The sequence below is a fragment of the Electrona antarctica genome, assembly GCF_951216825.1.
Source record: "Electrona antarctica genome assembly, chromosome: 4".
Classification (NCBI taxonomy): Eukaryota; Metazoa; Chordata; class Actinopteri; order Myctophiformes; family Myctophidae; genus Electrona; species Electrona antarctica.
The window spans coordinates 29621023-29637794 of record NC_136809.1 but is presented as its reverse complement, the minus strand read 5'-3'; the positions used below and the strand labels follow the sequence as shown (position 1 = coordinate 29637794).

General features: G+C 41.6%; 1 protein-coding gene across 2 annotated transcripts in view; it reads right to left on the bottom strand.

Moving 5' to 3' along the window:
• Positions 1–268: 268 nt before the first annotated feature.
• pdcd4a (programmed cell death 4a) overlaps positions 269–16772 on the bottom strand; it is a 29051-nt gene continuing 12547 nt past the window's right edge. Inside the window, exons 4-11 of one of the 2 annotated variants that reach the window (XM_079498624.1) lie at positions 14329–14448; positions 13602–13823; positions 13151–13248; positions 12686–12800; positions 6905–7012; positions 5119–5229; positions 2943–3082; positions 269–2456 (exon numbers count right to left, since the gene is read on the bottom strand). In XM_079498624.1, coding sequence (XP_079354750.1) covers positions 2405–2456; positions 2943–3082; positions 5119–5229; positions 6905–7012; positions 12686–12800; positions 13151–13248; positions 13602–13823; positions 14329–14448 — 966 coding nt within the window. In that variant the 3' untranslated portion in view covers positions 269–2404. Of the gene's footprint in view, positions 2457–2942; positions 3083–3955; positions 4138–5118; positions 5230–6904; positions 7013–12685; positions 12801–13150; positions 13249–13601; positions 13824–14328; positions 14449–16772 lie in introns of those variants that run through there. The other variant, XM_079498625.1, reaches the window with a different exon arrangement.

Here is a 16772-nt window from a genome sequence, read left to right as displayed (position 1 = left end):
GATGAAGGTTTGAGAACCACCGACTGCAGTAGACCTGCCCTAAACCTCACCTGGGTTTGGCACGCACGCACTACACAATACACACGATACACACGCACTACACAATACACATACACAATACACACGCACTACACAATACACACGGACTACACAATACACACGCACAATACACACGCACTACACAATACACACGCCCATATCAGAGCACGGGTGATGACAAGATAAAGACAGACAAGACGATACAAAATCACACAAATGTCATAAGTGGGGCGAATAAGTTGTTTTATTGAAATACAACTTCGAAATGAGCTTATGCGAGACAAAACGGGGAACAATCTGCTTAAATCGTGTGAAGGTTCTGTCAATAAAAAGATGTCTCTGTGTGTATGTACAGAAATGTACACCAAAAAAATGCCTCATATGACTTAAAAAATCGACAGCTGCGTGCATGAGGGTGTGGGTAGCTCTGGATATTTCTGAAACATTGTTACAAATCTACACATTTAGAAAGGATTTTCCCCCTAAATCAATTATTTACATTTGGTGGCATTACAGCTGTGCAATAACAGACATTGCCAGATATCCTATATGTTTTAACTTTTAAAGTCAATGAATGTACCATAAATGGGTTCAGGGTGTGTTCTTTAGAGGTCAAATCTAACAGTGAAACTATCACTATCAACTGTCACCATCACATCTTGTTATACCCACATTAACCATATCTGACATTGATACTGGGGGTAGAGTAAAGCAATACAGGTGCAGAACAACAAAAAAAGTCAGTAAATGTCGCAAATAAAATGCCTCACTGAATGAGGGGACTACTGAAACAGGGTTCTATTAAGATGTGGTGTGTATTTTCCTGGCATGGCTTACTTCATTTCCTGCATGCTTTACTTTGAGTCCTAGAATCCGTAAAGACTGAAAAACTGGTGACTGACGAGTGACCGAGGAGGCCACTCCAGTGACCACTCTCAACGCCTGGATTGACAGTGCCCATCACTGTCAATCTGAGGGAAAAAATAAAAACACCAATCCATCCATTCTCAACTGCCTCACTGTGACCCATTAAAACCAGGAAAGCATCTGTGTAATTTTTGCTATAGCAACATTTTTCTTAAAATCATTAAGAATATTGGTTCTCAAAAGTAGCAGATATATAAGGTCACTTTGTGACGCACTGCAAGCTTGTAGATGTGCTATTTTTGAAACATTTTGATAATGTTGAATAATTTGGATTCTTTTTTTAACACTAATTTTCTCTTCTGGGGGTCCCTGGCACAAGAAATCTTCAGATAGGGGTCTGCGGCTAAATACATATAATTTTGGGGGTTTGAGAACTACCGATTTAGAAGGCATTTGTAGAATCGGCCTCGGGTATTAATGGGTTAAAAAAAATGAAAGGTCGCTCTTAAAGTAAGGTAAATGCCAAAACCATTACTACATACACAACCATTATAAGAGGCTAAGTAGACCTAAACCATGGCAGGAATTCACATCAGTTTAGCAGAGGTTATAACCCACACCCAAATGTCAGCATTTGCTACTGTGTCACTAAGGAATTTGAAGAAAATGAATTTAAAAAAAAATGCAGTTTTCCCATGTTGTGTCTGCAAAACAAACAAAAACTAAAGCTCGATAGTCTCAGCTCTTAGAAACAGTTGGGCAATTCCGTACGGCCCTGAAGCCTGCTTAATTTGAGAACCTCTCAAAGACTTTTGCTTTGACTGCTGCACTTTACATGAATTAGGCTGAGAAGCTGAGGTGGCAAGAACAAAAACAAAGGAAATCAGCGCCAGAAAGAACACAAAGAACATTATCTTTGAATGAAATTTAAAAAAGAAAATCTGAGGCAGAAAATAAATTGCCATGGTCCTCGTTACTGATACATAACCAAGTGCTTGCTGAGAAACGGCAGAATGGTGTAATTTTCCACCTCATTTAAGTGTCATACTGTAGCTTAAGAGCTTATACATGCAAAAACTAAAAAAAACTGAGAGAAACGTGGTAAAAATGTGCAGCAGAAGCACAACCAAAGCAACCTTCATCCCCAGTGCCAAATATCAACCACATTCAACTCCCATTGAACCCTGTGAACCCCGACCCACTTCCTCTCAAGCTTCCACATGAATCACCTGTGACTGACAGGTACAAAGACAGAGGAAAGAGGCAGGTGGGGCTCAGAAATAAAGATTTACAAACCTTTCAATAAAACAAAAGAAAAACAGAGAGATGGGGAAACGTGAAGGCAACTTAGCACCCTGGTCTCTCTTAGGGCTGCTTTAAACTATGTGTGGCTTTGTGTTTACTGATGACACAAATCAGAACAGGGTGAAATTAGAGAGCCAGTTTGCTGAACTTCAGGAAGGCTGGCACCCTTTCGATATTCACGTCCTCATCTTCATTAGTCTTTAATCCTGCCGCCATCTCCCTCACTGACAAAGCGCTTCCGCCCTCTAGTGGAAAAATGAAAAAACTGTTAAGTGGCTGACAGAGACATTTCTGAGCATTAAATTGCAAAATAAAGGCCCAATCAGTGAAAAAAAACAAAAAACATAATGGATAGCCCCACAACCAAAACAGATTTGCTGTATTTTGGGCCTGTAATAGGTTTGTTTAGGTCGTTTGTAAACATTGACAGACCTTTAATCTTTTCTTTTAATGCAATAATAGACCAACATTGAACATATAAATGTTTCAATCAACCGATCAATCTGTTGCAGAATGTAAATATAGCCCTATGTTCAAAACAGTCATGGGATGGACCTTTAAAAAGTTCATGTTTATAATAGGTACATTTTCATATATTCACCATGTCCTTGACCTACAGTATACTATATACAAGTATATAGTAATAGTATATCTTGTAATATGTGTCCATCTGTGTCTTCGAGCAGTCATCATATCAGCAATATTGTATATACTTTGATGAAGGCTCCAACCTTGAGGGACAGGTATCTCTCAGCTGTTTGGTGATAACAGACTCCTGGTAGCAGAGGTCCACAAACGTCTCCATGATGGAGTGAGCGTGAGGTACATCTACGTTGATCTCTGGGAGTTCATCATACACACGCTGGAAGCCCTGGAGCACAAACAATGGGTTCATCAGATATATGCATGTAAGACATACAGTATGAATATGAACAGGGAAATATAATGTATATTTATAGATTGTAGACGTGGATACATTCTTATGTACGTTTAATTTGAATACTAATTGTATTGTCAAATGATATTTATTTATCAATCTACTTTCTGTTGGCGTTTTATTTAATTGACTAGACCGACACCGGCCTATTCGGAAATCATGCAATTTGGGAAAGATGCAAATAGGAAATGCATACCCCATCCTGTTATGCAATAACCATTATACCTGCAAGTACTCGCTGTAACCGTCTGTCTGTGACCCTTTTATGCCCATATGATATGGAGATCTCTGTATCTGTCTGTCTGCCAAAACTAAAACAGACGCCGACTATGTCGACGCCGACTATGTCCCTTCCCGTCCTCGTCCCTTCCCATTGCGGACGCCGACTCGGCGTCCAGAATGGGAAGGGACGAGGACAGGAAGGGACGAGGTCGGTGCAGGGCATCAGTAATCAGCAGAGACAAAAGCGTTAGCGCTCTCATGCCACATGTCCAGGGGATCTCCTCCAGGGTAAAAACAAAACAAAAAAAACAGCTAGTCGGGTGGAAACCTTGTGTCGCATTTTGAGCTTGTATATCTGCTACTTTTACTTGTACATACAGTATGTAGTATGATCAAGTAGGGTATTCATTTACAGAAAAATACAAAAAGTAAGAATATGGCAGCAACAATAAATTAATAATTTAAATTAAAATCCAATAAGCGTTCAAGAACAATTTAACACGCATCTCTTTATTTTAGAGCTGAGCCAAGGACAGGGAAAAAATTTAGAAAAGAAAGGGCTCACAACTTGCTTGTAATCTTCCAAACTTTATTGTGACACAATGTTTTGTCTTCTTCAGGTTAAGAGGCCTGGGCCGTAGCTCAGCGGTCCAGGCACCTTGGCCAGTAGCCCGAGTCTGGCAGTGTGCCGTGGGTTCGACTCCCAATCCCGACGGCCTTTACTGCATCTCACTGCCCCATTTCCTGTCAGCCTACTGTCTGTCTCTCTATAAAAAATATAAAATAAGGCGAAAGCCGCAAAAAAAAAACATTTAGAAAAAAAAAAGAAAAAAAAAAAAGTGAAAAGATAGTGAAGGTTGAATTGTTGTCACAATAAAGCCTGATTAAGACTTTGTCATAAGACAATTAAATATCACACATCTAAAATAGCAGACATACCACATGCTATTTTCCCATTTGATAGTCATGTGACAGAAAATACATTTGGCTTAAAGGACAACTTTAGTTTTTTTCAACCAAGGTTCATGTTTTAGGTTGTTATTAGAGAAAGTAAAAGGTGAGTGTAATTTTTTTTCATTTGCTGCTTTCTTTCGTTTTAGGGATTTTAGCTGTTTTTGACAGGGGGCGGGGGCATTCAAACATGGGGCTAAATATTCATTTCTTTACAAAATGTCATAGCGATTTCCTTTTTTATTATTTACTATAGTCCTACTAGACCCCAAGAAATTACATCTGGCCACAAAAGATCACGGGATCTACTGAATGTGTCAAACTGACATATTGAGCCTATGACAAACAGTGTGGCTTCCCCCCAGTAGGCTACCTTCACATTCAGTGAAAAAAAATACATATTTAGCCCCATGATCGAATGCCCCCGCCCCCCTGTCAAAAACAGCTAAAATCCCTAAAACGAAAGAAAGCAGCAAACGAAAAAAAATTAACACTCATCTTTTACTTTCTCTAATAACCTAAAACATGAACCTTGGTTGAAAAAAACTAAAGTTGTCCTTTAACCACTTTCAACCTGGCTATTTTGGTTATGTCATCATTGTCAAGATCTTTCACAATTTCTCAAACACCTTTCAAATTTTTGAATTTGTGAGCTTGCAGATCAGCTATTTTAGTTTATTTCTGTTAGTTTTTTAAGACATTTTGCCATTTGGAGATGGTTGGAATTGAACAGGTTGGGAACCCCTGCATTAACTGGTTGAGCCACCAAGCACAGAATGTTCTAGAGCGGCACTGACCCGGTTCATCTGGTCCACAGTGATGATGCCACTCTTTCCGAAGGTCTGAAGCAGCTTTACCATCATATGGACGGCAGTGTCTCCTTGAGACTCCAGGACCATCACCACAGCCTGTCAAATAAACACATCCACAACTTTACTTTAGTTTTTTCCACAATAGGGCATTATGCAATTCTGATTTTATAGAGGGTATGCGCATGACATCATCATCAAACCCTGAAGTTATGCAGGAACGCCTACTGAGTGGCAAAAAACTACTTTCTGGCCTTGACAGCCCATTCATCCAAACAGAAAAGTTGTATTTGATTGCATTAAACGACCTCGATTTGCCCTTCACTTTATGCATGTGCATACCCTCTATTCTCGAGTTTCATAAATGTGTCTTGACTTGACCCATGGTGCTATGTGCAACTCTGATGTCTTTCTTTTCAAATTCAATAAAAAAAAAGGTAGAGTTGATACTCGGGCCGATACCACCCTCAAGTACTCATACTCCGGCACGATACTTTGACCCGAGTATCAAAACATCCAATTAGCGAGTACTAAAAATTAAGTACTTGTACTCTTACTCAGGATTTTTAAAAAAATGGTATCGGGACAACTCTAGAACTGAGTGGTGCAACTCCCCTCTCCCCCTGCCCCCCTTCCCCCCTCTCTTTCTCTCTCTCTCTCATTAGCAGGCAACAGTGCAGCACTCTCTCTCTCATTAGCAGGCAACAGTGCAGCACTATCTCTCTCGCTCTGTTTCTGGCACAACAGCGCCACTTTTGCCCCTACTGCTACTCATAGACACATAGGTTAACACGGACATTGCTGTTCCTTGGAGTGGTTGCACCACTCAAAAAAAGGTCAACACAAGTGATCATAACACTAAAGTGTAAATATTTAATCAACTTAATTTTACTGTTTTACCATAAGGTGGCAGTGCTGCATCTTGGTTTGTTATAGAGCGTCGCAGTCCCACCCCTTTCAGAACGAGGGCACCAGAAAATAATTTCCCATTCATTTTTCCATTAGATGTTTCAAAATTTAAAGACCTGTAAGCCTCAGACAAAGCCAACAGCTGAGTTAACAAATCATGACAATAAACACTTTTTTTAGGCTGAACAAATAATAGAAAGAGGAGAAACTAAAAAATAAATAGTGTTGTACCCTGCCCTTCTAATTATTTGTTCGGCCCCCAAAAAAATGTTTATGGTTATGATTTGTCAACTCGGCTGTTGTCTGAGGCTTACAGGTCTTTAAATAAATCAGTTTTGAAAAGTCTATGGAAAAATGAATGGGATATTATCTTCCGGTGCCCTCGCAGGCACTGCGACACAGAGTTATGCGCGCTCTGTGCATAACTGTGGTCCAGAGTTTCAGAAGATGGCATACAAACACTTGTGTTGGTTCATTTTCCTATAGCTTAGTTCGGAAAGACATTATGAAGATGTCATATATGTCTTGCTTGTTCAAATCTGCTGCTGAGCCAAACAAACAAATCTATGAGAAAATTAACCGAAATGGGAAACATGTATCTTACGTTCTGTAAACCCGGGACTACATAATGCACACAGCATATTGTGCAAGTCCCAAGAAAGGTAATGAAAAATGGCCCCAAAGAGTTGGAAAGAATCTTTGGTTGAGCAAAATACCTTCCACTGATCTGAATAAGTTATGGAGGTCCAAGTCATTAACCAGTATGTCAGGCATACATTGAGGGCCAGTTGGATACAATATATACAGGACTAAACAAATAACATAAGTTCAAAATAATTGTACAGGAGGAAGACTGGGGTCATACCTCATACACCAACTCATGGTGAAAGTGTGGCACCTCCAAGTCACGTAGACAACGTTCTGCTTCCGACAGAACGCCTGATATCAGGTACTCCTTCAGCAGGAGATTCATCTGAAACACAGAATACAAACAAATATATACACAAAAGTGTGTTAAAGTTGAGTTAAAGTGCCAAAAATAGTAATAATACCAGTAAGACGCCTTGAGGGCGAGAAGTGACCTCGCCCTTTGACGATGTTGCGTGCACGCCTGGGTGACGGCAGACTTATCCATCTATAAATGCACCATGTCATGCACTGTCTGTACGTACGGCAGTAATGCACGTACATCTGTAATCCACGTAATTTGAGAACAGTTAGCCCGGTGTCGAGACGGTCAGATACACGGTTGTCCAGAACCACCACAAAAGGCTCTGGTCAGGCTTTGCCAGGGGACCTAATAAGCCTAAATCCCCTCACCTGTAGATTCCATGATGTCACATTGAGAATAGGCAACACACTTCATATTGGGCATGCCTGACACAGAACCCCATATATAGGAATAAAGGGACACAGAGAGACAGAGACAGAAATATCCATATATGGGCATATAAGGGACACAGACAGGTACGCCGGGTGGGGCATGGATCTCCAACTTCCATAGTTACCGACTCGGTGCTCTACAGCCGGACACCAGTCTAGTAACTTGAAAGTTATAAATTGTAAAATGTATGAATGCAGCAGTTTGCTTTGATAGTGAAGTTTATGGCGGAAGGGGAGGAGTCTGAACCAACAGGGTCTGTCAAGAGTCTCATCATGACCAGACAGTCACACACACACACACACACAGGCGTGCGTGCACAACGCATTGGGTGGCAGCAGCAACGTTCATACTGTGTGCCCTTTCAACATTTTCAAAATAGTGACCCAGGGTGCCCAAAGTTATTTGACATTTTATTTTTTATTAAAAAAAAAAGAAAAATACGTCCTGGGCACCGCATAGCGGTAATTACCAGGACGTCTGTGGACGTCTTTGGTACACAAATTGTTAAGTTCCTGTGTGCAGTGCCTGCACTCAAACGTTAATGTTCATCATGCATGACATGATGAAAGCATTTGTTTTCACATTGGTAGGTCAGGAAATTAGTCTTCATTAGAGTTATTAAAAACAACATTCAAATGGCAAATTGTATTCCACTTCCGAATTTTGTTCTTACACAACTTTTTCTCTCAACATGTTTGAGGCATGAAGTCTGTGCACCAAACTCTGGATAGTTTGCAGCAACAATGTTAAACAAACCGGGAACACATTGTGCTACTGTAGTTGAACTGAACAAATTTCCTGTTCATAAAAACATTTTATCCACTGTGTTTTACACAATGGAATTTTTTAACAGACCAGAGCATTTCAGTAAAGGAAATCAGCCTATAAAGTCCGTCGAGTGCAATCTCCTATGGAATTTTCTTGGAGCACTGTACTGAATGGCAACTTGGCAAGAGGTGCAAATGTGCACACAGATGCACACGCCTCAGCTGGGAGGAGCCACAACATAGCCCACCTCAATATCCAACCCTGTCCCAACCACACCATAACGTCAAGAAATTGTCTGTTCTCCAAGTCTAGTTTTCCAAAAGCCACTTACACAGATAAATGCACAATGTTTTAAGTGTGATTGTGATTTGTGATTAAAAATCACACCTGTGTGAAGTGAGGGGTGCTCTTATCATCTTAGTGATGTAATGATGATGTAAAATAAACGGTGACAAAACAAACATAACATTTCCCGTCATTGTCAATGACGGGAAAACAAACATTAAACAAACATTAAACCTGTATATAAAAACTATTTTTTTTGCTAAATCAGATGGGCACCCCACGTCACTATTTTGAAAGAATGAAAGGGCACATAATGTGTTAATATATTAGCGCCCTTCACTTCACACGGGTGTGATTTTTCTTCTTCTTGGGTGTGGTAATGAACTAAAGAAGAAGACCTGAAAAAACACAGCTAAGCCATAATTGGGATGGCTTTAATGTTACTGCCCTTTTTTAAGCAGAGCCACAGTATAATTTCAAGCCACTCAATGGGACCTTCAAACAGGCTATAACCCAAGCTTTCCCTTTTCATAATTTGAAAAAGGAGAGTGGGCAGTCTACTCACCAGCTAATTTGTACCTTTTCTTTAAATGAGAACAGCAGAGAAACAGTATGGGAAGCCAGGAGAGGGCCCGGAAAGAATTAGACCCTGTGCTAGCATGGGTGTATTGTATACATGCGAGTGCAGAAGGGGGGGCTCAAGTATCACTACTCAACGCTTGGGTGGTGCAGGGGAAATATTACCTGCCCACCACCAGAGTTTGAATTCACTGCATCCGGCCTGCCGAGCCTCTAAAAACGAACACAACTGGCCTTGTTCATGAGAAAGAAGAAAGAAGTCTTCCATTTTTTCTTCTTTTTGGTAATGTAAATACACCAACAGTTCTTAGAACACGGTAGGACTCTCCAAGCCCGAAAAATAGTTAAATATTCAACTCTTAGCTGTGCTTCAAGCATGATTTTCAATAGTCGCTTAGCAACGAGAGCTGTGGCCAGTACTTCCCACGGGCATCTGTTAGTGCTGTTGGCTAAAATCAAACTAACTTGTGAGGCTAAGGGATGCTGTGGGTCCTGCTCTGGTTTTCAACTCAGCTCAATTTAACAGAATATAGGAGGAAAATAATAGAAAACCTGACAGATTAGCAGGACAAAGATGTCACATACAGTGAAACATTAACCGTTTTTAAAGTTAAATTAACACTCCAGATCTGTGCATAGGATACAGAATGGGTGAGATCAAAGAGAGCAGTGAAGAATAACCATGCTCACTACAGCCCAATGCAAGCCCACTCTGCTCTGCCTAGAGGGCGGTTACATACAGCCAAGCAGGAAATCAAAACTGGACCGTGGTACGAGTTCTTCAGAGGGCTTATGTAACATTATAGATTAGCAGGGTGAGATCACACTTCCTTTCCTAAACAGTGTACACAAACGCATGCTATAATGCATGTACAACACACACAGCTACAGAAATGTACACAAACAAAGCATTATCTTTACAGCACGTACATATTACATTAACATGCGAAACCCAACTGTCTCTTCCAGGGAACAGCAATCCCACACAAAGTCATGCTAAGAGAGATCACGTCTCATCGGGGGTGTGGGGGCGTGTCATGAACATGAGTGTGGTTTGGCATTTGTTTGCACAATGGTAAAAACACAGAAGCACACTGATAAATAAGTTGTCATTACAATATGCAACTTTCTGATGCTAACATTTTATATGGATGTCCAACGTCTCCCTGCACAACAACCAGTAAGACGCCCTGAGTGCGAGAAGCGTGCACACATCCGCCTGGGTGACGGCAGACATTGGTTGATCTGACATGGGGGGTCAGATACTGGCCATATATGAAGTGTACAGGGTTTGATGAGGTCTGGCCATATATGGAGTGTGTCTTGAGTGTACAGGGTTTGTACAGGGTCTGTCTTGTCAGAACAGGTCAGCTCCATATATGGAGATCTAAGGGTGGCAGCAGGGCAGTGTCTTGAGTGTACAGGGTTTGATGAGGGCCCAGGTAGCGCCGGCCTTAATTTCCGGGCTTGTTGAGCCGGCAGCACTAATAACTTGGTGCGGGTCCGTCTCGAGTTTGAAAGGACAGGTATCAGTCAAATGGAGACATCGAAGAGGAAGGACGGGTGGAGGAAGTTCAACATATGGAATGTCGGAACAGGTCAGCTCCAAATATGGAGATCTAAGGGTTTGAGGTCAGATGTAGAGTTCCTAGCCAGCTCCATATATGCAGATCTAGGTGATGATCCAGTCTACTCCATGTATGGCTTCTCCATGTAGGGTTTGATGAGGTCAGTGTCGTCGTGATCTTCATATATGGAGACGGCCATATATGGAGTGTGTCACGAAGCATGACGGACTGATGACCATAAATGGTGGCGTGACGTGTCACAAGGCATGATGACTGACAACTATATATGGACGGATCGACTGACGGACGGACGGACTGACAGGTTTTCATAGTAATCTGCGACCTATGGTCACAATCAAATCAAAGCAAGAATTAAACCCCCAGCAAGTTGCAAGACCAGCTGCACAGTGCACACATTAGGTCATGACCGGACTTCCGTACCGACAGATATCGGTCCCTTCTTTTTCAAATACAAATTCTCAGAGGGGAAGGTTGCTCTGCCAACACAGCAAGCAAGTACAGGGCTGGCCTGTGGCTCTTTACCCAGTGTTCAGCCGTCTGTTTATGTTATGTAAGAGCAGAGAAAGGCTGGTTTGCAGGTAGTACTACATGGTGATCTTTATCTGAACATTGGCCCATCACCATCACACATTCTTCCATCCTTTTACAATATGGAAGCACATGGATTGCATATTGTACTGTGCATTGCAATTATTCAATAGCAATATGATTTTTTTAAATTGACGTTCTATAAATGGACTGCATTTATATAGCACTTCTTTCCAAAGCGCTTTACATTGCAAATTTGCAATGTACTTCCCATTCACACACCGATGGCACAAACCTGCTCATCGGGAGCAGTTAGGGGTTCAGTGTCTTGCTCAAGGACACTTTGACAGTTTGCCACGAGTTGAGAATCAAACCTGGAACCTTCGGATTTCCAAGACGGCCACTCTACCGCCTGAGCCACTGCCGCCCTATACTATATACTTACTTGAGCAGGTAGGGATTAAGTGTCTATTACAGAGGGAACTTTTATTGTCTCCACCAGGCCAAGTATGTTTTGCACTCCGTGTGTGTGTGTGTGTGTGTGTGTGTGTGTGTGTGTGTGTCCGTCCGTCCGTCCGTCCGTCCGTCCGTCCGTCCGTGTGTGTGTGTGTGTGTGTGTGTGTGTGTACAGCTAATCTCCGGCACAGTTAACCCGGTCGATGCCAAATTTTGCACACACACTCCCTGGATGCCAACGATGAATTTTCCAGAACGGCCGACTTTTGAAAGCTCGCAAATCGTTACACACTATCTCTATAGTCATGTGTTCAAGCCGGATCTTTCCGATATTTCATATTCCATCCTAATTGGCTTTCAAAGTTTGCAGGATTGGCCCGTTTAACAAAAAGCCTCAAATCATGAACGCAGCATGCAATTTACGTGAAATATTTCACAGACTTTCCTACTAGGCTGAGGAGTATATCCCACCCTTTTCACATTGGCCTGTTATAGCGCCACCAACAGGTGGATTTTTGGATCAAAATGCCTCAAATCATGCAAACGCAGCGTGCAATTTACGTGAAATCTTTCACGGACTTTCCTACTAGGCTGAGGAATATATCACACCCTTTTCAAATTTGGCCTGTTATAGCGCCACCAACATGTGGATTTTTGCAAAACACGTTTTTGGAACAAAATGCCTCAAATCATCCAATTGCCATCCAAGGCATAAGAAGAAATGGCACCCTTTTCACATTGGCCTATTATATCGCCACAAGGAGGCCACAACCTGACCTGCCCTGGTGGAGACCTGTCCCCCGAGGGGCACTTTATCTAGTTTGTTTATAAATCTCTACATGGGCCCCTCATACTTATCTGACCTCTTGGATGATTATACTCCAGCGAGTCCAGCCAGACCCTGAGGTCTGCCGGCCAGCTGCTTTTGACTGTTCCTCCATCCAAATTTAAGATCTAGAGGTGGCAGTCGAGACTGACCACTGAGCCACACTATATAGCTTTGTTTACATTTTTTGATCTATATAATAGTGTTATGCCCAATGTGGTTGGAGCTTACCTCTTTGACAAGGTGTTTGACAGGTCTGAGTCCGCCCCCCACGCCCCACACGTTGTCTAGCCTGACTATCTCCTTCTTCATGGAGAGGAGCACAGCGGCACGGTCCAGCGCCGCTCTGCAGTGAGAGAACAATGAGAGAGAGAACATACACCATGGACAATTGTTTTTGTAAACATTGATGAAGGCATGGTGAACCTAAAGGATTGGTTCTTACTTGCATGGGAGGCAGAGTGAATTCATCATCATTTTGGGGGTTTAAACTCAGGATGTTCTAATACTTTTGATTGCAAAACTCCAAATTTTGTAATCTGCATTTGCAAGATTGTGAATGACCAAACAGTTTCTATAAATCTTTTAACTTCATTGTTCAGTTCAACATGGCCCGCCATTAAATTACAATCTTAGGGAAGTTTGCAAAACAACTGCATTTAAGTCTCAAATTTGCATCAATCTACTTGTGCTCACCTAGCGTAGTCACAGTCCACTTTGCCCTTGTAGCGGTCCAAGAATGACATGGGGAGGGCATGGTCTGCTATAGCTCTGGCAATAAACTGACCCAACATCTGAGGATGACAGAAGGGTTGTTGTGTCACACAACAATTTCCTCATCTAAATGTAATATGGTGGTATGGACATGGAGCAGCATAACACGACTAAAAAAATCTAAATTATTTTTGTTGGATATTGTGATTAAATACTTTAACTAAATGAGTAATACATAATAGCACATCTTCATTTTCTTTATTTAGCCAATATTGTATGCTTACATAATGATCACCAACTAGCATGGCAAACTACTTTATGGGGAAAAGATCTTGGATGGAACAAGTATTTGACCTGTGTGGGTGCTTGCTTGGAGCTACCTGTAATTTAGGATTCCACATGGACAGAGAGAGAGCCAGTTAGTCAGGCCTACCTGTGGAGCTTCTGGTGTGTCAAGAATGAGGTCTGGTAGGTCTCGGATTATCTTGTCAAAGGCTCGGGCCATGTCTGACTCGGACATCACTTTGCCGGACAGGTCAGAAAGCAGGCGGGAGGTAAGCTCTCTGTGGCTGGCCTTCCCCTCAAGGGACAGGGAGACAGCCAGCGAGGAGAACTCATACTTATTGGAGCCCAGGTTCAGTTCCTTCAGCAACATCTAAACAAAGGCAACATTGTTGTACAAATGTCAATTAATGTGGGAAGGTCATGAGTAAAACAGTGATGCCCTTAATAGCAACGCCTAGCTTTCCAAAAATGGATAAAAAAGGAAAAGATGGATCATGGATGTGGGGTATTATTTACAGTTGGGATCTCCTGTTTTTTTACAGACCGCTATGATGATCAAAACGTTAATATACATAAGCGCTAAACTACATATCTGAAATGTAAAAATGCAAGTTGTCCTGGATAACCACACAAGCGAAAAGATTAAAATGTGAAAAGTCTTAACTGACCTGAGAAGATAGTATATTTTCTATAAATTTTGCAATAATGGTAGGTTATTAAATGTGAAATTAAGCTGTAAAATACATGCAGAACCATCAAATATAATTGCTATAGCAAATATTCTCAGTTAATTCAATGCACACAAGATATTTTCCTAAAGAAGAGAGATGGGTGTGGGGCTACCAGTGCATCTCAGATTTTGTTGTCTCACTTACCTGGACTTCTTTTGTGTCTCCGTGTTCAAAGAATTCCTTTACAATCGGGTTGACCGTTTTCTCAAGCTCCTTTTCATTCAAGTCCAACTCTGGCTTCACTGTGGCATAAACTGTGTCCCCCTGTCAAAGGACAAACAATTTCACATCATCTGAAATAGAAACAGCACTGCTAGGATTTGAACTTACAGTATGGCTTACACACACTCTGAATGTACTGCTACAATTGACCATATTTCCACAGTGGCCATGTACCCTAAATAGTCCTCCTGTATTAATAGTTCTTGTTTGGTTGCAATACACCTAACGTAAAGGAATATTCATATGTACCTCATACTTGACAATTCTCATTCTGAAAAGGAACGACACAGCAAGAACACTTGCATGTCACTTGCATCAGAGGTTGTTATTTTTACCTTGCCATTTAACTTCTATCAAATGCTCAAGTCAATATCCAACATTCATTACTTAAATACCATAGCTTGGACAAATACTATCTGGAACATAATTATGCATTATTTATATGTAAATTGAAACTTCAATTCCTGTGTACATTTGTTGCCAAGAGTACCAGAGAGTGCTTGAGCGCTTTTCAGGTGTGAGGAGAAACATAGTAGGCTTAGAGAACAATTGTCAACTTTCAGTTGTCTTGACACCAACTAGAAGGGAGAAAAAGTCATCTTTCTCTAGTTTGTTTCAGCAAGTAAGAATAGTAAGTTCTATTGTTCTGAAAGTCTCCCTCTCTCTCGGGGGGTTTTTCTTTTTACTGAAGGGAGTCAAAACAAGACCTTTCAGAACACATGCATGGTATACAGTACGTCCTTCAAATTCATTCAAACAACTTATTTGGTCACCTGTTGCCCTTGCCCATGTCTCCTCAGTAAACAGTTGATAAATCAAAAGGGCATCACATACCATTTGACTAAAGATATGGTAGCCATATGACAAAGGCATTCAGAAACTATACAGATCTTCTGACCATACCACACCAGGGCCAAAAGACATGACTGGGGTCTGTTTAAGCTCTTCAGAGTCTATTATCAAGTGCCAAGTGGGCCATTCTCCTTGACAGATGCTCCATTCCCACTACGTCGGTCCCATGTTAGACTGACCAGAAAACAAATACAACAGGCCTTGAGCATCGTGTTGAACGTTTTCTTGATAACGGGGTTAAAGATTGACAATACAGTGTGATTGGGGTGGGCTGGGGACAGAGCAATACGTGTTCAATGATAGTCATGAGTAGTCTAGTTTTTATGTATATGGAGATCTAAGGGTTTGAGGTCAGATGTAGAGCTGCTGGTCGGCTCCATATATGCAGATCTAGGTGAAGATCCAGTCTTCTCCATGTGTGGTTATCCAGGGTTAGATGAGGTCAGTGTCGCGATCTTCATATATGGTGATGGCCATATATGGTGGCGTGACGCGTCACGAGGCACAATATATGGAGATCTAAGGGTCTTCATGATGTCACGTGATGTCACGAGGCATGACCATATATGGAGATGTGATGTCACGAGGCGTGACCATATATGGAGACGTGATGTCACGAGGCATGCCCATATATGGAGGCACGGATGGGAGATGCACGTTTTCATAGTAAATGCGACCTATGGTCGCAAAATATTCTTACGGACTTTGGCCTTTAACTGCAAAAAAAAATCTAGCATGAAGGAAGCGCAGATCATATGATACCACAGCTAATGCCATTTGTTGTCATGGACATACAACATGAATTAAACTGTCAGTGCCATTCACAGCAGCAACAACAGAGGGCATTAATCATGTCATCCCACACTGTGCCATCGTTTTCACCGACACATTGTGGGATTTATTAGAGTCTAATGAATCCCACAAGCATATGCACACCTGTCCGTCTAATCAGATTAGACGGACAGGTGTGCATATGCTTGTTGTCTGTATGTGGACAATTACTGTCTTGTGTGAGGACACTTTTATTCACCAGTGTGTCGTTTCCCCACTAGGGATGTATACCGGTTCTCGGTGCCAATACGTTGACTGCCAAGTTATTTGTGTCCAAAGTGGCCACTGATACTCAAAACTATATAGTGCGACTGGACTTAATGGCATTGACTCTTTTTTTCATGGAAAAGTATCGGTTCTGGTACCGGTACCATTTTTTTTAAAGTATTGGCTTAGCACCGGTATCGAATAAAACCTTATGGTACTCATAACTATTCCCCAGCAGCAGCCCTTCATTTTGTTCGGAAAGCCCCATGAAAGGTGTGATCTAAACACACATCAGCTTTGTGATGAGTGGGCTGTTTGGGAACAAAAGACACACACACACACACACACACACACACACACAGCACTCAGCACACTTTTCTGGTGTTTTTTTTATTCACTGGCAACTGGGGAAAACAAATGTTGCACCATCATTCTGTATAAAGGGTGGGGACACGGAGCTGGCAGCGGAGGTCACA